The 27,654-nt window shown below is 43.2% G+C and overlaps 1 protein-coding gene across 3 annotated transcripts in view; it reads right to left on the bottom strand.

The window, feature by feature from the left end:
- Positions 1–27,654, bottom strand: part of EDC3 (enhancer of mRNA decapping 3) — a 51,380-nt gene that overhangs the window by 6,402 nt on the left and 17,324 nt on the right. For all 3 annotated transcript variants that reach the window (XM_089907012.1, XM_022580023.2, XM_022580024.2), the window contains 3 exons: positions 25,170–25,486; positions 15,640–15,975; positions 2,374–2,527 (listed from right to left, as the gene is read on the bottom strand). In XM_089907012.1, coding sequence (XP_089763138.1) covers positions 2,374–2,527; positions 15,640–15,975; positions 25,170–25,486 — 807 coding nt within the window. The remainder of the gene's footprint in view (positions 1–2,373; positions 2,528–15,639; positions 15,976–25,169; positions 25,487–27,654) is intronic.

Here is a 27,654-nt window from a genome sequence, read left to right as displayed (position 1 = left end):
GAGGCATCCCCATCAGAGGACTCAAAACGGACCACGGCACCCACATACCCAACGGCAGGGTCAGAGTATAGGCACTAGAGACCTGGCCCCACCGTGAACCAGCAATGTCACGTGGGCCAAGTTTTTCTGCTCTCTGAGCCTTAGCTTTGCTCATCTTAAAACCTGGGTTACTATTTACCTTCGAGGTGAAGCTATGAGGATCAGATTAAATGCTGTTGTGAAAGCACAGTGCAAAAATGCATGGTACTTGACATACATGAAACTGATTGCCGTGGTATCTTTCTCAAAGGAAAACCAGCAACTGCTGCAAACGACAGGAGATGGCCCTTCTGAGAGTTCAGACACTGAAAGAACAGACAGGCGCAAGGACAGCCAACTCCAAGAAGCTGACGAGAGGAATGTGACTTGGGGAGGACATTCAGATCCTGCCCCCAAAGTGCTGGGAAGCCACTTAATGGCCTCAAATACTCCCAGGAAGAGGTTATTCCTCAAGTTGCCCCAATGGCTGCTCTGGGAGAAGGTTCAACGGTCATCAGACCCAAGGGCACAGGATACTCCTTCAGAGAGCAGCTTGCACTACTTCCTCCTTTGGGGTCTCCAACTGGCTCTTTCCTGGCAGAGGAGAGGCCAGGGAACCAGGTTGGGAAGCAGGCCTAAATCAAGGGACAAGGAGGAACGAACACAATGCTACAGGGTGAGGGGAGAGGAGAAGCCAGGAGGGGAAATCTCACAGCCAGCGTGGATCACTTTAGACACCACTCTCCCACAAGGCTACCAAAGTCCTCCTCTTTATTGACAAATACAGCAGATACCTGTCAACTCTAATTGTGCTTGCTCTCTCAGCATCGCCATTGCTGACCATCCCTTTATTCCTCAAACACCATTCCTTTGGTTCTTAAACACTACCCTCTTGGTTCTCTTACCTCTCTGGCTTTAAACTTTCTTAGCTAGTTTGGAAGGCTCCTCATCTCTTAACTCTGCTTTAACGCAAATGTTCCCCAGAATTCCACCCTAGGCCCTTTCCTCCCTTTACACCCTCTCCTTAGAGGAGCTTGCCTATTCTTATACCACGTATCAGATGATGGCTTCCAGATCTTTATCTTCTGCTCAGACCTTTTTCTAAACTTCAGATCCCGACTGCCAGTGGTTTACTGGATGTCTCACAGGCCTCCTAAACCCAACATATCCAAAACAAAATCCACCATCTCCCCCAAACCTGCTCCTCTTCCCACGTTCCTTATCACAGTGAATGCTATCACTATCCAACCAGATGTCCATGCTAGAACGCTTTAAGTTCAGTGATCACCGACACTTCACTTTCTACCACCTTCCATATCCATTCAATACCCTGCCCTGCTGATTTTACCTTTAAAAATTCCCTCATCCACCCACTTCTCTGATCCCTACTTCCCCGCTTGGGGCCACCATCACCTGGCCCCTGGCTCAGTTTTCTAACTGGTCTCATGGCCCCAGTCTTGCCTCCTCCTTTAATCTACTTGGCCAAAGTCGCCTTTTTAAAACACAAGACTAACCATGTTACAGCACTACTGAAATCCCTTTAGCAGCTCCCTACCTCTCAGCTGTACCAAAGCCCTACTTTCCAGCCACACAAAATGACTTATGGATCCACGGTCTCCTGATCCTTTCTGCCCTCGGCACACGCTTGTTACTTTTCCCCCTTGCTCTGTAGGACTCAGTTTGGATGTCACTGCTCTAGGAAGGGTGAGTGGCTTCTCCAGCCTGGAGTAGAAATGTGGCTTCCTGGAGAGGCTTCTGTTTCCTCTACCACAGCACTGGACTTTCTGGAGACCTCACTAGGCTACTGGAGGACAGGAGCAGTATTTTCTTATTCTTTGTATCCCTAGCCCTAGCACAAGGTCTGGTACATGGTATCAGTAAACATCCACAAAACTAAGCACTGCCCCTGATATAGCAGCCTAAAAGGGCAAGTGGAAAGGTACCAAAGTCTAGCTCTTATACCCAGTTGTCAGGGTTATTCTAGAAGCTCTCAGGTATGGAACTCAGGATTGATTTTTACCCCAGCCCTCTGAGTGAATGGCGAGTTCCAAAGGCTGGGTCTCTGAAGGTTCTTAGAAAGCAAGCCTCTGGTAGTCAGCAGGAGTCTGAGAGTCAGCTGTTACCACGAAGGAAGGATCAAAGGGTGGTTTGCTGGGAGAAGAATGAGGACTTCCAGGACAAGGGTGAGAGAGGCAAACAAAAACCTTGTAGCATCCAGGAAAGTGACTTCACAGAGGTACTCACGTTAGAGGAGCAGCCACGGTCTGATGAACTCTGTGTGTGACGCACAGTGGTGGTGCTGAGGCAGAGCCGCATCACCCCACACTCAGCCCCCACCGGTCTGGAGGCATTTACCTGTTGGGTCCTCCGAGTAGGGTCAGTGCCATCTGACTGGCACACACGCCTGTCATCTCCAGTCTCCGCTCCAGAGTCAAGCCATGCTTCTCAGCCACAGACAACAGCTTTTTATGCAGCTCATAGGAAATACTTGGGACAACCAGGCCAGAGTCTGCAGTTTGAAAGGAGGTGAGGAAAAAGGGCAAGTGATTACAGGAAACCAGCTCCACAAGTGGGTGTAGTTGATCTGTGAAAGCCAAGACTTTAAGACTGACCCTCCCCAGCCCACCTGCCTAATCTGGGACTTAGGGATGCTATGCAGCTCTCCACAGAGCTCCAGCAGTGCGTGGGGAACTGAGCAACAACCCGTTCAGGTTACCACAGAGCAGGGATGAACTTAAACCCTTAGAAGTGTAGCTTTAGACCACAAAGGCCAAATCCATGAAGATGTATTTGGTACTATCAAGAAAAGGCTGCAATCTATCAACCGCATTAGAAGAAAACATGCTTTTCTCAAAGTGGGGGAAATGCCATTCCTGGCAGTGAGGTTTTCCTCACAAGCAGACCCCTTCTCCTTCCCCAGAGTGGAACAGACACTAGCTAACCCTCCTGACCCTCTTGGTCCCTGCTGTTCAATTTCAAGGCAGGATGACTTGTTCATCCCATCTGCTCCCCCACATCTTCTTCCTCCTACTGTCCTCTACTTAGCCCTTCCTTTTGGCTGAAGAAATTCAACTAGGAACTTGCTTTCTTAAATAATTTTGTCATTTTCTCCCCAATACTCTTACCACAGGGAAAGAGTACACGGAAGGTAACCTATGGCTTGCTTTAAGCTACTCAGAAGAATCTTTTACTCACCATAAACAAACAGAACTCTATAAAGGTTAGGGAGAATCACAGTCATTGAGCGCACACCATGGAAAGTACTGATGCCTGGTTTTACAAGGTCAAAGTCTGCAGTAGCTGGGTACACTTGAAGGAGTCCATAGTATTATACGTATCAGTAGCAAAGTGCCGTTTCAGGGCCCAGAAAACCAGGACAGGAAAGAAACAGCAAAGTCAAAAATTGTGATCTTTTGCCTTGACAACTAATGCCATCTTACAAAGGCTAAAGTCACTGGGCTGGCCCCAAGGGAGCAAACCCTCTGCCAAACAGCCCCATGTGGCCTCACTGGCAGACCAAGAAACACAGATTCCAATCAGCAAGTCATCGTGGGATTGCGTGTAATTAGTTTTGTCTGGCTGGATCACATGCCTTTTCAGATCCTGTGTCCTCATCTATACTGGACTGTAAACTCCTCAAAGTAGGGAAATAAGCCTCTTACCTCCTCAGCCCCCACCTCAGTTATACTGTCCCAGCTGTGGTTATTTACCAATAGAGGCAAGTTCTCATCAGGTACTCAAACGTATAAATGATGCAAACCTACTGCTATTTCTAGTGTGGCTTACTTAACTCTAAGGCAGAAGTTTTCAGAAAGTGCGCCATCGTCCTGTTGGTTCCAGAGCCCTGTACAGAAAAACTTTTCTTCCTCACTGATCCTTTCGGGAGAAATTTCTTGAGGTTCTTTCTAACAGATATCCAATCCTTCCTACATGGATTCTTAAAACCACACAGAATTAGGCTGTGGCTATACATTTTAACAACAGAAATCCAAGCATAAAGACTGAACTTAAAGCACCCACGTCTGTATTCTTTCAAGGGAAGGCAAAATAATAATAACTTAATGTAATAATAAAATAAAAACCATCTCCATGTCAAAACTCACACTATCCTGTCGGTTAATTGACCCCTTCCACCTGTATGAGTCCTACTCCTGCCCGGGGCAGACAACGAACAGTGAGCTTTGCCTCTCCCCTCCCCCTTTGTGAAATGTCAGTCATTGATATCCCGGATGCTGATGCTGGAGGCTGTAGCCTGACCCTGACCTTGCAAGTCAACCACTGATTAAAAGAGCCATTTCTTATGGCCTGCTCCAGACATGCACATGTTATCAGAACTAATTAGGAACCACTGATAGCAGTGTGAAAAAGCTGAATGAATTCTCAGGAGTCCTAAGCCACTAACAACCCTAAACCTGTCAGACAAGTCATGCACCTGCCTACTTCAAACACCCTCTTCACCTGCAGAGTCACGCAAGGGAGAGCTTTCCCTCAAGTCCGTGCATTTCTTCACCTACGTACTCCCTTCCTGGTGAATTTGAAACAGGTCAGGGCAGTGAGTCTTGGGCCTGCCACCCCACTAATCAAACTTTCTTTCTGGGACTAGGTCTTGTGCTGTGCGTATAGGCACCCCCCTCCGGTTCTGAGGGCTCTCTGGGGGCAGGCTGAGTGTTTTCTGCTACCTTTCTCCTCAGTCTTAGGGGTACAAAGCTCACGGCACAGGCGGAGAGTTTACTCCACTCTGGCTGGCTGAATGCTGCAGCTGGAAACTGTGTGTCTATTACATCTCACTGATTTGTGCTGCACGGAAGGGGTCCTGTTGATGAACTGGCATGTTTGGTAGCCTAGGGAAAGGTATGGCCAGGAATCCTTTCTGCTTAGTCTGCCGGTCGCAGGGTCTAGGACTTCACTGTATTCTACTCTGTATCTCTGAAAGGAACATGCTAGCACCACAAAATGTTCCTTTTCAACATTTACACACAGAGTCCAACCAGTCAGACTGGCTTATCAGAAACAGGCAGAGGGAATAAAATAAACTCCAAAGGAAGGGAACCAAGAACATAGCGTGTAAACTGCAAACAATAACATCACCAAAGCCTGAACATGGGCCAAGCCCAATTATGTTTCGGTTGGAAGGTGGATCTTTATTGTTTGGGAACCAAGGCAGTAACATTAGTTGGTAGGGCTTCCCTTAATATTAATATGTACTTTAGAGCTGTCAGTGAAACAAGAGAGAGATATAATTATAGCCAGTTCGTGACAAGCAGAGCACTTCTTAGGATCTGATTAATCTTAGGATATCAAGGAAAACGGCTTAAGCACACCCAGTACAGGCCAAGAGAGAAGATGCCTCCTCCCCGCACAGCTCATTCCACAGCTTAAAGCAGGGCCACGGAGCCTCGTGTGCTGCCCCTTCTTCATGTCTTTGTCACTTCTGCACTGCTCCTTACAGTACATACTATTTGGGGCCTTTCCCTCCCTTACGGACACATATGCATGTCCTCACACCCTCCATCGCACTTCCCCACCCTCAAGACACCTTCTAGCACCATGTCTAAGCCTTCCCCCGCAGCCTCTGCACGTACATTCCCTCCCTGTCCTTCATACCTCCCAGCCTTTCTGTTGTGTAACAAGGCTCCCACAACAAAGTGTCATCTCAAATCCAAACTCAATCCTCACACTGGCATGGACTTTTAGTTGGAAAGGCTGTGTGTATCCTATGTCTTATCAATGAGGAGCACAGCCCATTACTGGGCATGGGGATTTCTCCAGGACTATGAATTCTGATTCCATTCTGTGGTGGTCACACAGCTGGGTGGCGATATCAGACGAGTTCTTTTTTGGAGTATAAAGCAACTGGTAAACTCATACCTTTAGACCCAATATACAGACAGCCCCTGTAGATTTATATTAAGGCTGCCACAAAATGCAATTTGGTGTCAAGAGTACCTTTGAAAGAAGAATTTATTACGAGAAACCTAAATACCCCTAGTACTCTTTACTGGGGTCCACAAGGCATCCCGTGATCTGGCCCCTGTGTACTTAAGCCCCTTTACCTCGGGCCTCAACCTGCACCACGCTCTGGGCATCGGGGCTGCCTTCTGGTTCCTCAGTACTCCAGGTTCCTCCCAGCCTCAGGAAGCACGTCCCCTCACATGCTTTCCCTCTTCCGGCACTCTCTTCTCTCTTCCAATGCTCCCTGACACCACACATGGCAGGTTCCTCAGTCTTCAGGTCTCAGTTTAAATATCCCTCAGTCTCAGCATGCTGCTTACCTGCTTCACTGTACTTAATACAATTTGTAAATAACTCTTTTTTCCTTTTGGACTATCTACTTTGCTAAACTGTAAGCTCCCTGAGGGCAGTAACTGTGTCTGTCTTGTTCACTGCTGTATCTCCTTCCTCTCCACTGTGCCTTCAGCGCACAATGCCTAGTGGAGGGGCTACATAAATATGTGTTGAATTAAAGAATGAATGTGAAGGAAACCTGTATAACAGCCTCAGGGCATTCCTCTCTGCAGCTGGGTAAGAGTCCAGCTGTAACCAAAGGCAAGTGTGGGTAAGATGTTTCTGACTCTTTCCCCACTTCTTCCTTCCCCCATTAACAACTAGAACAACCTCCTATCCACACTGGACCTCATTCCCTCAGGTTAAAGCTCTACTGGAACAAGCTTTGGACTCAAGAGGTAAAGGACTTCCTGACAAGATTACTCACTAATTACAAAGGGGAAAAGTATCTTTACAAGGAAGAAATCTGTTGGACAACACCTTACCAAGTGATCAAACTAGCCTCAGTGATGGGACAAAGTGACGCTGTGTACTGTATGATGTAATGCTCCAAGAGAGACAGAGTCCCACCAAAATCCTGGAAAAAAGGTTTAACGCGAATCACATCAAAAGGAAACAATCAATAAATCAAAACCAATGGTTATTCTGCAAATCAACTGGCCTAGACTCTTCACAAATGTCAATATCAAAAAAGACACCAAAAGTTGTGGGAACTGTCCTGGTTAAAGGAAATGAAAGAGATCTGACAATTATATGTAATATGCAATGGCTGATTAAAAATACAACCATAGGGACTTCCCTAGTGGCGCAGTGGTTAAGAATCCACTTGCCAATGCAGGGGACATGGGTTCGAGCCCTGGTCCGGGAAGATCCCACATGCTGCAGAGCAGCTAAGCCCGTGTGCCACAACTACCGAGCCTGCGCTCCAGAGCCCGCGAGCCACAACTACTGAAGCCCGTGCACCTAGAGCCCGTGCTCTGCAACAAAAGAAGCCACTGCAATGAGAAGCCTGCACACCGCAACAAAGAGTAGCCCCCGCTCACTGCAACTAGAGAAAGCCTGAGCACAGCAGTGAAGACCCAACGCAGCCAAAAAATAAATGAGTTAAAAAAAAACAACAACAACTATAAAGGACATGATTGGGACAACTGGAAAGCTCTGCATATGGAATTAAATAATACTTTTGTATTAATTTTAAATTTCCTGAGAGCAATCTTGCAGTGTGCCTGTAGAGAGCAACATCCTACTGCATACATACGGAAGTATTTAGGGGTGAAATGTAATGAGTGCAACTAAATCTCAAATTGTTCAGGGGTGTGTGTGTGTGCATTTATATAAAGTAAATGTGGCAAAATGTTAACTGGTGAATCTAAATGAAGGACATATGGTTGTTCATTATACTATTCTAGCACCTTTTCTGAAAGTTTGAATTTTTTTTTTCAATATAAAAAGTTGGAGAGAAAAAAGAGTAAAGTGCCTCCAAATGTGATCAACAAATGTTTGCAGAGTAATAATACATCAAGCCAGTGGTGGTGGGGGGGAATGGCAGGAAACAGAATAAATAAAAAGAATATGAAAACAAACCACATTCCCAGTCTTACAACCTAGCTGGAAACAAAAAATATATATGTGCAAATATCAGAGAAAAAAACTGTGTTATCCTGAGCACAAGTGTAAAATAGGAGTTTCAAACCAGGAGCTGCAGGTAGTGTCAAATCCTCAATCTGAACCATGCCTCGCAAGACAGACAGAATTACAGTCACAATGACAGAAAAGGGAGCACACTTGAGGTGGCGGAGGAACCACGAACAAAGTTACAGAGGCTGGAAGGGTGTGACATGAGCAGATGAAAACTACCCTGCTTGGAGCCCAGAGACTGACGTGAAGGATAGTTTAGAGTAGTGGGCAGGGCCAGACTTCAGAAGGCATTAAAAGCCAAGTTGTTTTATACAGGATGAAGTTGACAGGGCTAGAAAATGAGGGCAGAAGGCCATGTAGAATTGATTTCAAGGGACAAAGGGAACCTGTGGTGTAGCATAAAAAAGTAAAAGGTCGGGCTTCCCTGGTGGTGCAGTGGTTAAGAATCCTCCTGCCAAAGCAGGGGACATGGGTTTGAATCCTGGTCCGGGAGGATCCCGTGTGCCGCGGAGCAACTAAGCCCGTGCGCCACAACTACTGAGCCTGCGCTCTAGAGCCCACAAGCCACAACTACTGAAGCCTGTGTGCCTAGAGCCTGTGCTCTGCAATAGGGGAGGCCACTGCGGTGGGAGGCCCGTGCACCGCAACGAGGAGTGGCCCCCGCTCGCCTCAGCTAGAGGGAGACTGCACGCAGCAACAAAGACCCAACGCAGCCAAAAATAAAATTAATTAATTAATTTAAAAAAAAAAAAGTAAAAGGTCATGACAGTTTCAAGGACCACTGAGGAAGAAGAGAATCCAGAGTCAGAATGAATACTGAGGATAAAGGAAAACTCCTTGTCAGAAGGAATCACTGTGTTATTAAGTTAGAAAAAAAATGGCCTCCAGGGTTCTTTCTAGTCATGATTTGTTTTTTTTTTTTTTTGGCTGCGTTGGGTCTCCATTGCTACACGTGGACTTTCTCTAGTTGTGGCAAGCGGGGTCTACTCTTTGTTGCGGTGTGCAGGCTTCTCATTGCAGTGGCTTCTCTTGTTGTGGAGCACGGGCTCTAGGTATGCGGGCTTCAGCAGTTGTGGCACATGGGCTCAGTAGTTGTGGCTCGCAGGCTCTAGAGCACAGGCTCAGTAGTTGTGGCGCACAGGCTTAGTTGCTCCGCAGCATGTGGGATCTTCCCGGACCAGAGCTCAAACCCGTGTCCCCCACATTGGCAGGCGGATTCTTAACCACTGAGCCACCAGGGAAGCCCTCTAGTCATGAATTTTTATGAGAAGTAAGAGGCAAAGATGGCCACAAAGTTTCATGCTGGACACTTTAAAAATGGTGATTCCACTGAAAGAAACGGGAATGCTAAGGAGTCAAAGATATGGGAGGGGGTGAATGACTGACTTAGCTTTGATATGTTGAATTTAAGGAGGATGACAGATACATTGAAATCAAACCCCTTCCTTGCTCTGGCCAGACGCCTGTGGCTGTGAAATGGCAAAGGGCACATAATAGCAAAAAAGTCACATTTGCAGAGACCAACTCAGGTTTCTAAAATGACCAATTGGTACCTTCATCAAAACTCAGGTGTCAGGCCATAATGTGCTGGCTCCAGATCCCCCAGCCCTTAGTTTGAGTTTAAATTCTTAAATTAAAAACCTCTGGCAGCAAGTTGCCATGAGACCTTTTCCAGTAGGACTGTAGGAAGCACAAGTGTTCATTACTGGGGGAAGAGTCTAAGCCAAGACACCTGTCTCAACAGTACTGCCCTAAAACCTCATGAGTGCCAAGGACTACAGCCAAGCCCTTCAGGCTGATGACAAGTGTCCACCTGATTACCCAAGCCCAGAAACTCTGAAGGATTCCACATTAAAAGAACTTACTACTCCCTCCACTCCTGGCACTGGAGGATCTGCTAGAACCTGAGGTTCCCAAAAATCAACCAAGTCACTGTCAAGGAGGTCTGCCTGCAGAGACACAATTTCAGAAACCAGGCTCATCGGCTCTGCTCAATGAAAAGCTGTGGCGGCACTTGGTGCAGGAGCACAGGTATTGTTAATGTAGGTTTTCTGGTTCCAGAACACCTTCTAGAATTTACCTCATGTCTCCCCTGTGGCTCTCTTAGGATAAGAAATGTAAAAGAGGTGCCTCCCTGGGAATGGCATCCCTGTAGCACATGGTCTAATCTGTAAACACAGGAAGGGGAATGAGGGTTGAAGGGAGATCAAGGAAGAACCCATGTGGGTTGGGTCAATGGTTTGAAAAAGCAATGAGATCATGACCAGTTCCACTGCAGCAGACACTCGAGTCTCCGCGTGAGAAGGATCCTCCTCATGAGCACGATAGCCACTGAAGGCAGTCTTCACTATCCTCAGGGTAAAATTCTTCAATGGCCACTTCTAAGCTCAAAGATTTCTTTCTTTCTGAATTCCTTTTGAACACATAAACAAACCCAAAACAGATTTCCTGATTACCTGTTCTTCAGGAGGTAAAAAACGCTGCTCATCTTGAAAGCATTAGGACACATCTTGAGGGACTCTGGGGACAAGAAGTAGAGGAAGGCAGACAGGGCTCAGAGGCAGAAATGGAATGCCAGCTGTGGAAAACAACTGACAGCCTGGAATGGTGAAAGCAGAGCTTGTCCTGAGAGCAAGATACATCGCTACTGAAGCTCAAAGAGAAGAATAAAGAGGCAAGCCAGAAGCAGCAGAAACAAACCAACTGTGGCTTCACCGGCTACTCCCCTTCAGAATAGAACTAGAACTGCTTTTACTGAGAAAAATGAGTATGGGTAAGTGGTGCTGAACTAAGGGAGCGCAAACCAGAGTGCCTCACTCAAACTCTGACTTGATCCTTTTGCAAGACAGTAAGCAGTAACTCTACTTCAGGTCATCTTCATACACTTGCTACTCCCCAAACTTCAGCAGACACATAGGGTGGAGGCTGAGGAACATCCTTCAGGCAAAGCCGATGGGACAACTGTGGAGATTCAGTGCCTGTACCAATAGCACCCTGTTGCCTCCCATCCAGCTTCTATATATACTTGAAGACAAAAGAAGGCTACACAGTGGAAAACAAATGGCAGAAATTAAATCAGAATTCTACCTAAAATGAAGGGGTCTTGAATAAATGAACCTGAGAAGAATTTATTAGAACCCAAGGAATGAAGAATTCTAGACACTTTAAAGTCATTCCTGGTGAAAGATTTAATGGAACACTTAACTCCAACAAAATGAGGATAATAACAAAAAGGGGATAACAATGCAACCTAATAGAGATGCCAAGAAAATTAACTGTGATAAGCATGTGAAGTGCTTAGAACGGTGCCCAGGACATAGTAAATACCCAATGAACATGCACTATTATGACGGTGATCATAATGTTGTTTCTCCTGAACCAGGCACTTACCCTTCCTTTTCTGCCACCTCTAAATCTTGTACACACTTCCATTATTTGTCTGGTTACCCTATGTAAGGCCCCCGAGGTGATGGACAATGACTTACCCAGAGCATCTAGAACGGTGCCTGGCACACAGTAAAAATTTTATAAATGTTGATGCTTTGAACTAACTTTACTGAGACAGCCTTTGCACTTCACATTAAAGTCAAATACTGACTGAATAATAATTATAAGTCAGGCATTGCACTAGCTGCTTTCCACATGATCTCATTTAATTGCCAAATATTATCCCACTTTACAGACAAGGAAACAGGCTCAGTAGTCCCCATGTGGCTACATAACTCAATTCTCTGACCCTACAGAAGCCTCCTCATTGAAGCCTTTAATACTGAATAGTTAGTAAGTCCCTCAGTGTGGCAACTCTACTAATCGCTTTCTCTGGGCTCAGCCACAAAGCAATGCAAGAAGAAAATCACAAAAACTTGGCCCATTAAAACCTCATGCAATCTAACTACAACTGGACTCGCTGCCATTCTTCACACCCCACAGATTCAATGCCTTTGAATTCTGTTGTTCACTCAACCCTCTTCAACCTGTCTTCAATCATCAAATCCTATCAAATTCCCCTTTGTCACTTCTCTCACATCTCTGTCTTCCTTTCCATTCAGAGGTCCAAACCCCTGGCATATTAGTTATGTCACCAGTCTAACTTATCTTCCTGCTCTGGTCTCTCTCCTCAAATTCTACCCTGAATTCTATCATAAGACCAGTATTCCTAAAGACTAACAAATCTTCCTAAAGGAGATTTTGGATCATGTCTTTTTCAGAATCCTTCAGTTGCTCCTGATGGCCATAAAACAAGGGACAGCATTAGCACACAGGCTCTCTGTGCTCTGGTCTAAAGCTATTTTTGATTCCTGCTATTCCCCCACACAAAAACCTCTGCCCTGGCCAAACCAGCCACTAGCCAATCTCCCACACAGCCCTTCATCACACTACACAGCACCTGCCCAGCCTACCCGTAAGTATCTTCCTCTTCCTCTCTGGTGAAATCCTGCCCATGCTTCAAGGCTTCTGTCCTGCTCCCTTTGTGAAGCCTTCCCTGATCAGCCCAGCCTTCAGGACCTCTCATGCCCCTCAACACCCAATGCATTTAACGTCCACACTCTCACTGGACTCCAGGCATATATGGTATCTTTCCATTTCCTAGTACATCTGAATTACTTGGATGCAAGGACTGTCTTAGAGTGACTTACATGTAGTAAGCACAGTGTTCCGACTGGCCCACACCGTCTTAAAAATTACTTTTAGAATATTATGTATGTTGAGCAAAGATTCTTCTCTGAAGCCTTACCACTCTCCTAACCGGTGTTCTTTGGGGACCTCTCACCTCTGAACAGAGTGCTCACATGCGTCTAGCATTTTATAGGCAAACTTAACCAACATGTATGCAACCACAGGATACAATTACTTAGCAGCATAGGTCCAAGCTGGAGGAATGTCTGACCACCTGTTGGAGATAGTAGCACTGTTAAAGGATGCAAAGGGGCCTTCCAGAGAGAAAAGATTTGGGTTAAACAAAGAGCTAAATTTAGCTGCTTCCTGAATGTGTTTTCCCAATCAACAGACCTTTTATAACACTGCCCCCACTCCATGCACACAGTTGGCAAAGAGTATTGCCAAGAGGAATATGAGCAATTAGAGAGTAACAGCTTAGAAACTGTTGACACCACTCAGCATGCAGTCAATGTGCAGGATACCAGCAGCAAGCTGCCAGAATCCTGAAACCCAAGCCATTACCAAGTGGGTAGTAAACATGTTGTTCTTTTGCTACTCTGGGACTTAGCAGAAAATAAGTATTTGGGGTTCTAGGACATGAATGTCACAAGGCTAGACTGGGGAGCCAGCCAAACCACTCTCTACAACTGCAGATCTAAGTTGGTCTATTCCTGAGGGAATACTAAAGAGAAAACACTAGGTAGTCTAATTGCCATTAAACTGCCCTTCTCTTCTTATATCCTTCTTTCTCTTTAACATATCTGTATTCAGAAAAGGAAAGGAAATGTGATAGATAAGGTTTACAGAGACTTTACCTCTCTGGACCTCAATGTCCTCAATCTGTTAAATGAGAAAATTATACTAGGTGATCAAGTAACCTAACACTAACATTTTTTTTTGTCCTAGCTTGTTTCCCCACATATTCCAGATAGCTTGCCTCATTCTGATACTAACGTTTGGATAGTAAATCCAACTGGAAAAGTGTCCCCAGCCAGGCACTACGTGAATAACACTGAGTAAAAACCTGCTTTGAGACTTGTGCCTTGGAGCTGGAGCAGAGACAAAATCACCTGTAGAAGCTGCTCAGCAAGATAACTGCTTGCTTGCTCTATTTCCAGCATAGATCCTGCTTGGCAAAAGGACTTCATTTCCACTCCTTATCACTGCTGAGAACAAAGAGAAAAACCAGATGGCATGAGGCTATAGGGCCTCTTGTACCCTCACTGTCATGCTTCAGTGAAATGCAACTGGTTGCTACACACCACAAGCCGCCATACCCGAGTTCTTGGCCAGTGCCTGGCACATGTGGTTTGTAGTATGTCTGTTAATGGCAATTCTGGAAAAATATGAGAGGAGGGAACTTTCACTTCTGTCATTAAACAAAATGCGAACATTAAGCTGGGGAGACAGAGTATGTAGGAAGAAAAAATTCCCACCTCTCCTGTTGTCTACTTTGGCAAATGTTTTCTTAGGCTCTTTTAGATCTGAGACTCTTTCCTGATTCTTAGTGCTATTCTCTCCCTGTTAGCCACTTCACTCCAAGGCAGGCTATAATCTCCCCAAGCTCAGGAATTTCAGGGAAATCACATATGGCACGACCCAACCACCTCAGCTTCCAGAGAGTGACCTGTAAAGGCAGCTTATTTTGCCACTGAGGGCAGTAAAAAGGAGAACAGTCAAAAGTGGATGGACGGTGTATGTATAGCTGATTCACTTTGTTAAACTAACACACCACTGTAAAGCAATTATACTCCAATAAAGATGTTAAAAAAAAAAAAAAAAAAAGTGGATGGACAGCAGGATCTGAGTATACGACCAGACCTGATGGACGATAGCTGCCTTTGAAAAGCTTAAAACCTGGCAATTTAAATTAAGCCTGATTCTGAGCTAGGTTGTTTGCCTTAACATAGGTGATAAAAATCAAAGGAGTTCAGCAACTCACACTGTCAGTGTCACTTAAGGAAACTACCTTAGTAAAGAGGCGTGCCTGCCGAGTCTGATAGTGAAAGACAGAAATCAGTAGTCTTTCTTAACCTGACAAGCTGTTTATTTCTTTTCACACGGAAGCTTTTACACTCAGCAAAACCAAATACAACAGAGCCCTACTGATGTTTACAAAAATGCCATGCCATATCTCTGACTTTCCCCCATATGTAACTAAGCTGTCTCCATAAATCTCCCTGTAACTGCTACTAGCATTCAAGGTTTATATTCCCTATAGTCAAGACTCCAAATGATTATTATACTTATTAAAATGATCGAGTCCTCCTTTAGCTCCTAAGATCATTTATCAACAACAGTTTCAATCTGTAATCTAAGAAGCCCAGTTAATAATAAGTTTGGGGGGAAGGGACAGAGACAAGGATGAGGTAGACCACAGCTGCCTCAAATGCCATGTTTGAAGAAAAGATCCAAATGCTAAAAGAAAAAACAAAACCACAAAATTAAAAATCACTGAGTTAACAGATTAGGCTATCATACACAGTGACCTACCTAATTACCAAGGCACTACACTGTCACATAAGCATTATGACTAGCCAACCCTCAATGACCAGGGCTAGCAGGAGATGAGGACAGTGTAGTAAACAAATGTAATTTATTGAAACCCTAATTTTAGCCAATGGTTTCAACTACTCAGCTCTATTTCTTACCCCAGCAAACAACCAGTGAAACAGAGTTGAACTTCTGGTAAAATCTACAGGCAGTAACAGTGAAGCCAAAGTGAAAATAGAGCTGACTATGTCAATCTAGATAGTCAGCCTCTATGCCTTTAGTTGTTAACCATAACATACTTAACAGCAGACCAGATCCTGCCAGGTATAGGATATAAATGGACATGTAGAGAAATCAGCCCCCACCCTAACCTAGTGGTAGGTAGGATGGCCACAGTCTCTAAAAGACAGTATAATGGGCCAACCACCATGCCCCTTGAGTTAATTCCTACTACAAGACTCTGACTCAGAATCTGGGTCATTCTGTTTCAAGTATTAAAAAAAAAAAAAAAGGAAGAGCAGCCAGTGGGACGTGGGGTTAACTTACCTGTGCAGAACTCCTTGCCCATGTTGTGGGGCACTGTGATCCGACGATAGACGATGGGCTCTGACTCCAGGATGTTCTCATCATGGCGGTACCGAGTAGGCCTCTCACTTGGGATGCCCCGGGAACGGGTACCACTTCTCCTCTCATAAGTATCAATCTCCTCAAACACAGCTGCTTTGTCAAAAAGGGCCAGGTTCCCTTCAAAGTCAAAATCTGTATCTGGGATCTCCTCAATATCATCCCCAAAGCACTCGTCATCTTTATTCTTCATCTGGCCGTTCTTTAAGCCACTTTTCTTTGGAGTTGCCTGATTTGGGTGCCTGCTACTAGACGACCCTGGAGAAAAAAACAGGGACTAAAGTCAGTGTGCCCACAGAAAGTGCTCAGTATAAGTGGAAAATACATTAGTCCTTTGTGGACAGTGGTACAGGAATCAATGTGAAAATGGTATAAGGCAAAGCTATTCCTAAACCCATTAAGTAGAAAAAATTACCACAAATCTCATGGAATAATAGATTTCGTATATTACCCAACTAACAGTGAATATGAAATAAGCAGTACTCCTGGAAGTCTTAAGCTCTGCTCTTCATAAGGGAATTGGTAATGACCGAGGCTTTTCTGACAACTGAATATATCAAAAAAGTGGAAGGGCAAGAATATAGCAGTCTCCTCCCACAGGTCTGGGTGGTTTGATTCTGAATGTCCAGCAGTTAATTAAGAGAGAAATACCCCCAGAGTAAAAGAAGGCCAAGTCCTCATAACCTGAAGCTCATAGGAAGATCTTACTCAAGTGGCTCTGAATTCCATGCTTACCAAGCAAGCAATCTTCTGATTTTTTAACTCAGTCTTAGGCTAGACCCCAGTAGGAGGGAATCTCTGGGTTTAGACAGATCCCAGACCTTGAGCCAGATATACATCTACCACTATAAGTTGATATATTTTGATTTATAGGCCTGTTTTTAGATCTTTTGGTTAATGTGATCTCTTTTCTCAAAATTTTACCACTTTTGGGTAAGCAATTTCTGAACCATCAAATGATGACAAGGACCATATTGACCTGATCCTGTAGAGGGCACACCAAGATGCATATTAACACCACAGCAGTCAGTCACTCTCTGTCTCTGAAACTCTATTTGGCCACCACATATCAGTCAACTACTCCTCTAGCAGCCAAGGCAGAAGACCCCACAGAATTCTCCAAACCATCCCTTCCCAGAGAATCCTGAACTGAGTTAATAGTTTGATCCCCATCTGATCATCCTGAAAGGATGGACCAGGTAACTGGTATGGTAAATGGAACTGCCAACATAGTCTGGATAAACATAATGTACTTCCTTTTGTGAGAACAAGCTCCTCAATTATTGAAAATACTCAAGAAGAGGTTAGAATGATCATGAGCAAACCCCCTCACACATATCATCCCAACTATACTGCTCTAACTTTACTCACAGCAACTCCCTTCTATCCAATGGACCATGAGTCACGAGACCTAGGATCTATTTGCATGCTGTATAATCTTATACCTATCACCCAACTTCTCAATTTCCTTGTATGTAAAACGATCACTGTGGTACCCCCAGCAGGGTTTCTAGTACATAGCAGTCAGTCAATAAATATTTCTTTAATGTTATCAATCAACATCAGCAAGATCAATTACAACAATTATTCTGAAAGATGTATACTGTGCAAAATATAACTCATGTCTAAGTCTTCCTAATGCCAAATACTGGTATGGAAAAGGGCTATACTGGCAGTTAGGATGAGATTTAGGCCTCTGAAAAAAACCTAAGGCTGACCAAAATTATGAAGGGGAGGAAGAGTTGGCTGAGTCACCATAAACAGCTGAGATTACGAACCACTGAGAAGCTTGTCAAAGTCTGGGTTAAGTTCTAGTTCCGATAATCTGATAAAAACATTTAGTGAGAGCATGCTGTGTGCCATAGCCAGGTACCAGGAATATAGTACATAACCAAGACATGCTACCCAAAAAGGAAGGAGGAGAGATATATAAGCAAATAACTAAAATACAATATAATGAGAATTATAATAGAAGTTTATATAAAGTGCTACAGAAATATGCATGAGAAACAGAGCTGGATTAGGAATGCGAGAGCAAGAATGAAAATACAAGGTCAGGATAACACCATTAGCGATGTATGTAGGCGAGGGAAGAACTAGAGAAAAAAGTCCAGTTTGCAAGATTATCAATGTACTGCCTCAATATTAAATCAATAGGGACATCCCTGGTGGCGCAGTGGTTAAGAATCCACCTGCCAAAGCAGGGGACACGGGTTCAAGCCCTGGTCTGGGAAGATCCCACATACCGCGAAGCAACTAAGCCCGTACGCCACAACTATTGAGCCTGCGCTCTAGAGCCCATATGCCACAACTAATGAAGCCCATGCACCTAGAGCCCATGCTCCACAACAAGAGAAGCCACCGCAATGAGAAGCCTGTGTATCGCAATGAAGGGTAGCCCCCGCTTGCCCCAACTAGAGAAAGCCAACGCACAGCAATGAAGACCCAACGCAGCCAAATAAATAAATTTATTTAAAAAAATAAAAAATATTAAATCAAGATTATTAGGAAATAGGTCTCTGGCCCAGGGGTCTCTCTCCAGTGGTTGTGTGCATACCCAGGAGTGCAAAGGATGATCCACTGGGATGCAGGGAGAAGATACTGAATATTTTATTTACTTTCTTTTAACTAAAAACAGGAAGAAATTAAGCCTTATGAACTTAATGTACAGATGGAAATTGGCACCCTTATGAGGTTTCATGCCACCCAATCACTGCCAGTATTTGAACTATCTGAGGAATGAATGATGTTCCATAACAAGAAGTGTGTCCATGCAAGTGGATTTACATCAGAATTTTTAAATTGTGGTAAAATATACATAACACACAATTTACCATTTAAAACCATTTTTAAGTGTACCGTTCGATGACATTAAGTACATTCACATTGAGCAACTATATACATTTTTAACTACCAAAGCATACAAAAGTGAGTAAGCGGCTTTAAAGGATTCCTATAAAAAAGCTATGTATTGGGACTTCCTGGCGGTCCAGTGGTTAAGACTCCATGCTTCTAATGCAGGGGGTGCGGGTTCAATCCCTGGTTGGAAAACTAAGATCCCACATGCTGTGCAGTGAAACCAAAAAAAAAAAAAAAAAAAAGCAGCTATGTATTAAAGATAATACTAATAATGCAATTATAAGTGAACAAGAGAATGGCAGACATAACACTTCCTCTATTGCTCTTATAGGCTTCTTTAACCAGACTGTTTTAAAAATGTAATCTAATCAGATCTAAGAAGACAGCCTCCCAAATTAAAAAGTAATCAAGGTTATTCCAAACATGAATCCATATGGACTACCACTGATTAACTTCTCCCTAAGTGTATACTCTACATCATAGCCCTGGAGCCAAATCCAGCCCAAACACTGCCTGCTTCTGTAAATAAAGTTTTACTGGAACACAGTTACATTCATTTGTTTACATATTGTCTAAGGCTCCTTATGTGCTACAAAGACAAAGTTAAATGTTTGAAACAGAGACCTTATGGCCTGCAAGGCCTAAACTATTTAATATCTGATCCTTTACAGAAAAAGTTTGCTCAGTCTGCTCTACATCATGCCTCTCACAGGTATTCTCTCCAACTATAACTGCCATTAAAATAAAAAAAAATTTCTTTTAATTAACTGAATGTAACCAGAATTCTTTGAATCTCTGTTCTATTCAAGGTGTTAAGTGTGTCACTTGTCATTCAGACCTGTCAGCCAATACTATGCCTGGTCCACCGTAAGTAAACAAGAATCTCTGCTGAATTATGAAATCAAAACAGCCATACCAAAAAACAAAACAAAACAAAAAACCCCCAAACAACAAAAGCCTCTGAAGAGGTTATAAAAAAAAAAGACAACTTGAGACTGTGAGAAAGAAAGGGAATCATCAAAAACTATGCCAAGTGTGTTGCGTGACTGAAAAGGACAGGAAGATGAAGTCAACAATGATACAAGAGGGAGTATGAGGCAAGGGCTTCACAGGAAAGCAGTTCAGTCATGTCCATTATGAACTGACAATGAACTATCCTGGACCTATCAAAATGACAGATGAAGACAAGCAGTTTATCAATGGTAGAGAAGACAGTAAAAGAAGCAAAACGGGAAATCATTTTTGGCTTGGCCACAGACTCTACAAACATAACTTACAAACCCACAGTTCTGACTTTAGAAAGTATCAAGTATTTTCTCATGCTCCCTCTGACTAAAGATCTTCCATTCATTCATTTGACAAAGATACACTAAGGATCAGCTATGTTCCAAATACTGTCAGGAAAGCAGACAGTGAAAAAAATTTCCAAGAGGAAATACTGACACCATAGGTCAGCAAGAAAAAGGTAAGAGAATATAAAGTAAATGAAAGGCAGGCTAAAATTCTCAGTTGTCTCTTATTCTTCCCTTTCCTCATACTTTAAAACAAATATTGGGAAGTCCTGGGTGAATAAGCTGTCTCAATACTTGGCTTATTCAGCCCAAAGGGCCTGGCTCTGTATTAAACTGGCCTTTGGCCACTAGGAGAGAAAAGCACTTCCTCTGGAAAAGATAAACAATGCTTCCCAGATTTCTTTACCTTTCAATTACAAGGGCCAAGTGTGTGTTAAGACTAGAGGCTGGCTGCCTTCCTGTGCCATTTTGCTGCCAGCCTTTGGCACAGAGGCCCTTTGGCCAGGACAACTTATAACAAGCCCATTGTTGTGTAACACTCAGTGCCACTTATTTATTGGTTTTTGTCACACACATATTGTAAAGGGGAACTTTGTCCTGCACTTACAGCACGCTAAAGGGCACATGAAGGTCAAATTACAAATGTTTTAGTGTCGGACTCAATGGGCTTTGTGAGCAGGTTCCTGAGAGTATCTGGTGCCTTCTTTTCAACTCCCAAATTCCAGGCCCTGGTAATCAGTCAACTTCTTGGGCTCCAGCAGCAGCACCAGGGTTTTCAAGTCTGGTGGATAAATGAAGCACATCCAAGGAGGTTAAGAAGTCACATTAGAACCGCAGAAGGATCATGAAAACTTAGCAAAACATAACTTTAAGGCCTCAGATGGTGGGATCACTGTTACACTAAAAAGACCATATAACAGGCCTCAGGAGGTTTCCCTCTGCTCCCTGGGACTGATGCTCCATTCATCCACTTGACAAATATTCTAAGTGGTCAGTTCAACGACCAAAGTCACAGGAACTACTCTTTATAACCACCCTCGCACCCCCACTTCTTTTACAATCTAAAAGAAGAGATTAAAATCTGCTTGTGCTAAAGCTCTCATCAGTGTTGGATTAGGTAACTAGAACCAACAAATCCGTCAACAACTTATTACTAACTTTGAAAGAACAATTAAAAGCCAGAATCGACGAGAGATTATGTTCCTGTAGCTTTATCAACCTGCTAATCTCAACATCAATGTACATATACCAGAGAAAATCTGATTTACAGATCTCTAATAAGAAAAAGACTTAATCTCCAGTTCTCACTCATCCATGAAACAAACATTAATAATCTGCATTACAACTGTGGTGGGAAGAAACCAATCTACCTCCTTGGAATCCTTAAAATGCTACATAAATGCTAAGTCAGTCAATCTCCGGCAGACCTTTCTACTTATCTTACAGGGTTCACGAATCAGATAAATAAATGTAACTCTGTTTTCTATCACAAACCAATTCTGAGCCACATCACATCATCCAATTCCCAGGCCACAGACATCTTCCACACAAATCTGGATTCAAAAGAAATTCTCGAAAACAGAGTCTAACAGTTTACTGCCCATGACCTTATTTACATGCACTTAATAATATAGGAAAGGGGAATGGATCAAACAGCGAAAGCAGAAGAAGCATCAACCAGAGTACACTTTTTTTTTTAATTTTTTAAAAAAACTTTTTAGTTTAATTTTATTTTTTTGGCTGCGTTGGGTCTTCGTTGCTGCGCGCGGGCTTTCTCTAGTTGCGGTGAGCGGGGGCTACTCTTTGTTACGGTGCACGGGCTTCTCATTGCAGTGGCTTCTCTTGTTGTGGAGCACGGGCTCTAGGCACACGGGCTTCAGTAGTTGTGGCGCATGGGCTTAGTTGCTCCACAGTATGTGGGATCTTCCCGGACCAGGGCTTGAACCCGTGTCCCCTGCATTGGCAGGTGGATTCTTAACCACTGCACCACCAGGGAAGCCCAACCAGAGTATACTTTTGAGAGTGACCCCACTTTTTACTATATCAGACTTGTTAAAGATCAAATAACTGACAGTCTCACCATAACACCCAGCAATCACACCCCCTAGGTATTTACCCAACTCACCTAAAAACTTATGTCCACATAAAACCTGCACACAAATATTTACAGCAGCTTTATCCATAATCACCAAAAGCTGGAAGCCACCAAGATGTCCTGATATATCCATACAATGGAATATTATTCAGCAATAAAAGGAAATGGGCTACCAAGCCACAAAAAGACATGGATGAATCTTAAATACATATCAAGTGAAAGAAGCTAGTCTGAAAAGGCTACACACTATGTGATTTTAATTATGTGATATTCTGGAAAAGGCAAAACTACAGAGGTGGAGGGTAAAAAGATCAGTAGTTGCTGGGGGAGGGGGGCGGCAGGCGGTCCCTGAGGGAAAAGGGGAAGGACTGAATAGGCGAAACACAGGGGATTCTGCAGAGTACTGTAATGAGAGATACAAGATACTATGTACTTGTTAAAACCCACAGAACTTTAGAGCACAAAGAGTGAGCCTTAATGCATGCAAATTTTTAAAAAAATCACTGAGGAGGTTGGAGGGTCCAAGGATGAAATGCTGACTGTAAGGAAACAATCTGTTACAAATACATGAAACAAGTCAATGAAGGGGGTGGGAGTATGGATTAGGGTTAGTAATTCTGATACTGTATATTGGAATTGAATAATTTAAGTCAATGGATGGCAGATGGTATGGGTTTCTCACAGTAGGAGGGAGAGGTTACAGATAAGGAGGAGGCTAGAATGATCCATGTGGTAATGGATTAGCCTTGCACACATCAGTATGAACTTATATTTAGCTTAATATTATAGTAGTGACGGTTACATAAAGAAGTATCTACAGATATGTGTACATACACTGGTTGAGTATACACATATACATTTTCCTGCTCTGTCAGCTGAAGGGCGACACCCAGTAGCAATGAGCACGTCTAGTGGCTAGACTGTGGTCTGTAATACCATTCTCCAGTAAAAGGAAGCAGGGCTCCTTGGAGACATGGCTGATTCTAGGGCTGGGGCAGGAAATATAAAAGATAAACCTGGAGCACCTTGTAGTGCCAGGAAGTAAGGAAGTACTGGGGGAAAAAAAAACCCCACCCACAATGATGGGAGCATGTCAAAGGTACACAGTAGCCAACTGGAAGAGCTCTCAGCGTCCAAAGCTGAAACAATCTGAGTACCAAAATAAAGTGGTATTGAATTATAAGCCAAAGTATAAAATAAATACTTATAAGTCCATACTGATAAAAATAAATGATAAAAACAAATGAGAGAGAAGAGACAAATCTCTGGTGCAGAAGAATTCCAAGTAACTTATGTAGATACTCTGTATAAGTCTCCACTCCTTAGGTGTGGGCTGTACATACTGACTTCAGAGGAGAACTCTGACACACACTACCTTAGCCAGGCAATCAAGGTCAACATCAAAAGTCATAAACCATGGTGGCAGTACGTACTCTTGATATGATGTGATGAAAATGACACTTTCTCTCTGTGGTCTTCCTCCCAAAAGCATACAACCCCAGTCTAATCATGAGAAAAACATCAAATACCAATTGAGGAATATTCTACAAAACAGCTGACCAGTGCTCATCAAAACTGTCTAGGTTATCAAAAACAATGAAAGTCTGAGAAACCATCAGAGCCAAGAGAAGACATGACTACTAAATGTAATGTGGTATGCTGGATGAGAGCCTGTAACAAGGACATGAGGTAAAAACTATGGCAATCTGAATAAAATATAGACTTTGGTTAATGTATCAACACTGGTTCATTAAATGTAACAAATGTATCATAGTAATGTTAAGATATTAATAAAGGGGAAAATATGTGTGAAAAATGTAATTTACAAATTGCTAATGAAGATTATCTACAAGTACATGAGAGATTATAAACTGCTTGAACATTCGAACTTAACAAAGAGTCAATTTTTTGGTAAAGAAAAAATGTTTGTTTTTTTTTTTTAAAGGCAGGTACATCAACTTCGAAGCTCAGTACATTGGTTCTACCTTTCTATTTTTTTTTTTTTTTTTTTGCAGTACACGGGCCTCTCACTGTTGTGGCCTCTCCCGTTGCAGAGCACAGGCTCTGGACGCGCAGGCTCAGCAGCCATGGCTCACGGGCCCAGCCGCTCCGCGGCATGTGGGATCCTCCCGGACCGGGACACAAACCCACGTCCCCTGCATCGGCAGGCGGACTCTCAACCACTGCGCCACCAGGGAAGCCCCTTTTCTATTTATTTAGAAAAAAGTTTTTTTTTTTTTTTCTTAAAGAGAAAATAAAGCAAAGTACAGAAGGTTGAAGTCTAAATGGAAAAAGTCATTTTGTATCCAATAATTCTACAGTTTTTCAAAGGATACAGAAGAACTAACAACTCAATTTCAGTCTCAGATCTTCAATCATTGTCAATTCAGATAGTTATTTTAAGAAGCACTGAAGGAAAAGTGCCTTGAAATACCTTTTTTTTCCTCAAAATTCCAATAGTTTAGTCACAGAATCAGGCATTTTCAAAACTTAAAAATGTTGGCTTCTGAAGGGCCACACAGATTCTAGTGAATCTTCTATAATTCACTATTATAACATTATTCTAGTAAATATTCAATATGTTAAAGAGCATACCTGATTCTTGTGAATTAACTACAGTTCTATAATGAGCAAATGACATTCAACAATTTGTCAGTACCAAACAAAACTGGGCATTAACACACACCAGTGTATGCCCTCCTTGGTGTGCCGGCCGGGACAGTGAACACAGCAAATTTAAAACTGTCAATCTGTCAGAAACTGTAAGATCACAGAGATGCCTAGGCCCATCCCTTCCTCTCCTCTGAGGATGGGAGTCAAATCACAAAAAGAGAAGTTATTCAAGAATCCCCAGAACAGCTTTAGTGCAGGTTCAACCCAGACTTCACTACTACCACCAGTCACCAGATTAAAAACAACATCACTTTTGTCTATGTGAACTCTAGGCAGATCACTGACTTTTTTAGAAGGAAGGGAAGTGGTGGGAGAGGGCAGGGAGCTGGTGGGAGTCTCTAACAGCTCATTTCCTTTCCCTTTAATATCTTGAGGAACTAGATCCAGAAGAAAAGAAACATGCTATATTTTTGCGAAGCTCTGCCAGCATCCTTTTTTTATTAGGGTAATAAATGACTTATTTAAAGAACAGAAATGGATAAGTGGACAGGAAATATCAGGTTAAGAAGAAATATTAACTTGATCCAACTTACAAGAGTTGTGCCGACGACGGAAACTTTTGGACTGACTCAAGGATTCCATGTGCCTGTCCACATAGCTCTTTGAGCACTGCTGCTGGGGAGAGACTGCAACATCTTGGCTCTTCACATCTGTCCTCTTAGGGATGTTCTGAGGGGCACTGCTGGAAGAGGCTGGCTTCTTGACCAACTTGCCCGTGCCATTCTGATTGATACCTACTTGGCACCCAACACCAGAGGGGCCTAATTCTGTCTGATGAAGGTCTCCAAAATGTTGGTTTTCTCCAGGACCTGGTATCTCCAGAATTTTTAATTCCATTATGTCACCTGCCCTGAAATATACAAAAGAGTCCAAGTCTCAAAACTATAATAGTGATAACAGAGATGAAACTGGGATCAACAGCAACCAGCTACACCTTTGCAGGGCTGCATTTCAATGAGTCATCAGAGGCAAAACCTAGAAAAGGTAGTAGAGCACTTAAAGACAAGGCTCAGCCACTGACATTCAACTGACACAGCACTGGCCTTTAAAGAGACCTATTGTTAAGGGGGAGTTGGGGAGGGGGAGGGATGGAGTGGGAGTTTGGGGTTAGGAGATACAAACTATTAGAATTTATGGACAAGGTCCTACTGTAAAGCACAGGGAACTATATTCAGTGTCCTGGGATAGACCATAATGGAGAATAATATAAAAAAGAATGTATACATATGTATAACCGAGTCACTCTGCTGTACAGCAGAAATTAGCACAACATTGTAAATCAACTATGCTTCAGTAAAAAATATAGAGACCTATTGTTAATCACAAAACTATCATTAACATCTTAGATTTCTAGACTGCTTAATAGTTTTTTTTCATTCATTCACTCACCTGCTCATCCAATAGGTATACACAGAGTACTTACTATATGGTAAGCCCTGTACTAGGAGTGCGGTATATATAGCTATGAAAAGCATTACATGCCCACAAGGAACTCACAGTCTGGTCAGCAGAAAATTCAAGTAGGTAATCAAAAGTGTTAAATACTATGACAGAGGTATGTACAGGGGACTAGAGCTCCCCAAAGCAAAATACATGCGAGTCTGGCAGAGATGGTTGAAGCACTTAAGCTAAGTCTGGTGGGGGAAGGAAAATAAGAGTTGGCCAAGCAGAGTATGGTAGGGAGAGGGGCATCTTAGGCCAAGGCTCAGAGATTGAGAAAATGTGGGCCATTTGAGGACCTGCAAATGTCACAGTGTTACTAAAGAGTAGAATGCCTATGGAGGGCCATTAGGAGCTAAGGCTGTGGAGGAAATTAGGGATCAGATCATAATCACACTGGATTTTCCTGGTGGCTGTAAGGAAGGTGGAGAAACTAGACGCAGGGTCACCAGTTAGGAGATGAGGCAAGAAATAAGAGGGGATGAACAGGGCAAGTGACAGTGCAAAGAGAGAGGGGAGGACAGAACCAAATAACATTTGGAATCCACAGAATTTGGTAACTAACTGAACATGAGGATCAAGAGAAAGAATTTATTATGACTCCTAAGCTTCTAACTTGGGTGAAAGGTGTCGTTAGTCACTAATTAAGGGTACACCTTGGGAGGAAGAAATCTGCAGATAACATAATGAGCTCAGCTTTGAAAATCTTAAATTTAGGATATTCTGTGGGATATCCACCTGGAAATGACCAGTAGACAATTAAATTAAAGTGTATGGAACTCACATAATGGGTCTAAATTAAAGATTTGGGATCTCACTAATGTGTAAGAAGATACCCATGAGACTGTCTAAAGAGAATACAGACTCAGAAAAGAACCAAAGATAGAACTTTGACTAACCCCATCTTAAAAACTGAGAAGAAAAGGAATCTGGGGGTGGGGGGGGGGAAGGTGTATAAAGGAATGGAGGAATACATGGCAAGAAAACCCAAAGGGTGACAAAGAAACTAAAAGAAGAGGCCATTCCAACAGTTAGGGCACATTTGAATAAGATTAGAATTGAGACACTCCACTGAATTTGGCACTTGGCAAAAGCTACTTCAGCAAGATGGTAAAGTTGGAAAAAAGACAATGGTGGAGTAGGGAGGGCCTAGAGGGACTAGGCCACAAAGGGAATGAAAGCAGACTACAGTTGACCCTTGAACAACAGTTTGAACTGTGCAGGTCCACTTATACATGGATTTTTTTCCCCACTAAACACATTCTATAGTACCACATGATCCATGGTTGGTTGAATCTGCAGAGACAGAACCATGGATACTGAGGGTCAAATGTAAAGTTATACCCAGACTGTCGATGGCGCAGGCAGCTGGCGCCCTAACCTCCTCATTTTTCAAGGGTCAACTGTATTTTGCTCTGAAAAGAATTATGAGTACAAAGAGAAGGGAAATGACAGGGCAATACCTAGTGGCAAATGCAAGGTGTGTGTGTAGGGGGGGCAGGGGGGAGTGTTTTTACTATGGGGGAGGCCTGGGAATGTTAGAAAGCAAAGAGAAAAGTGACAGTATAAAGGTTGCAA

The sequence above is a fragment of the Delphinapterus leucas genome, chromosome 2 (genome assembly GCF_059928025.1).
Source record: "Delphinapterus leucas isolate spDelLeu-1000000601 "Yukka" chromosome 2, BTC_Dleu_Yukka2, whole genome shotgun sequence".
NCBI lineage: Eukaryota > Metazoa > Chordata > Mammalia > Artiodactyla > Monodontidae > Delphinapterus > Delphinapterus leucas.
This window is presented reverse-complemented; position numbering and strand designations above follow the sequence as displayed.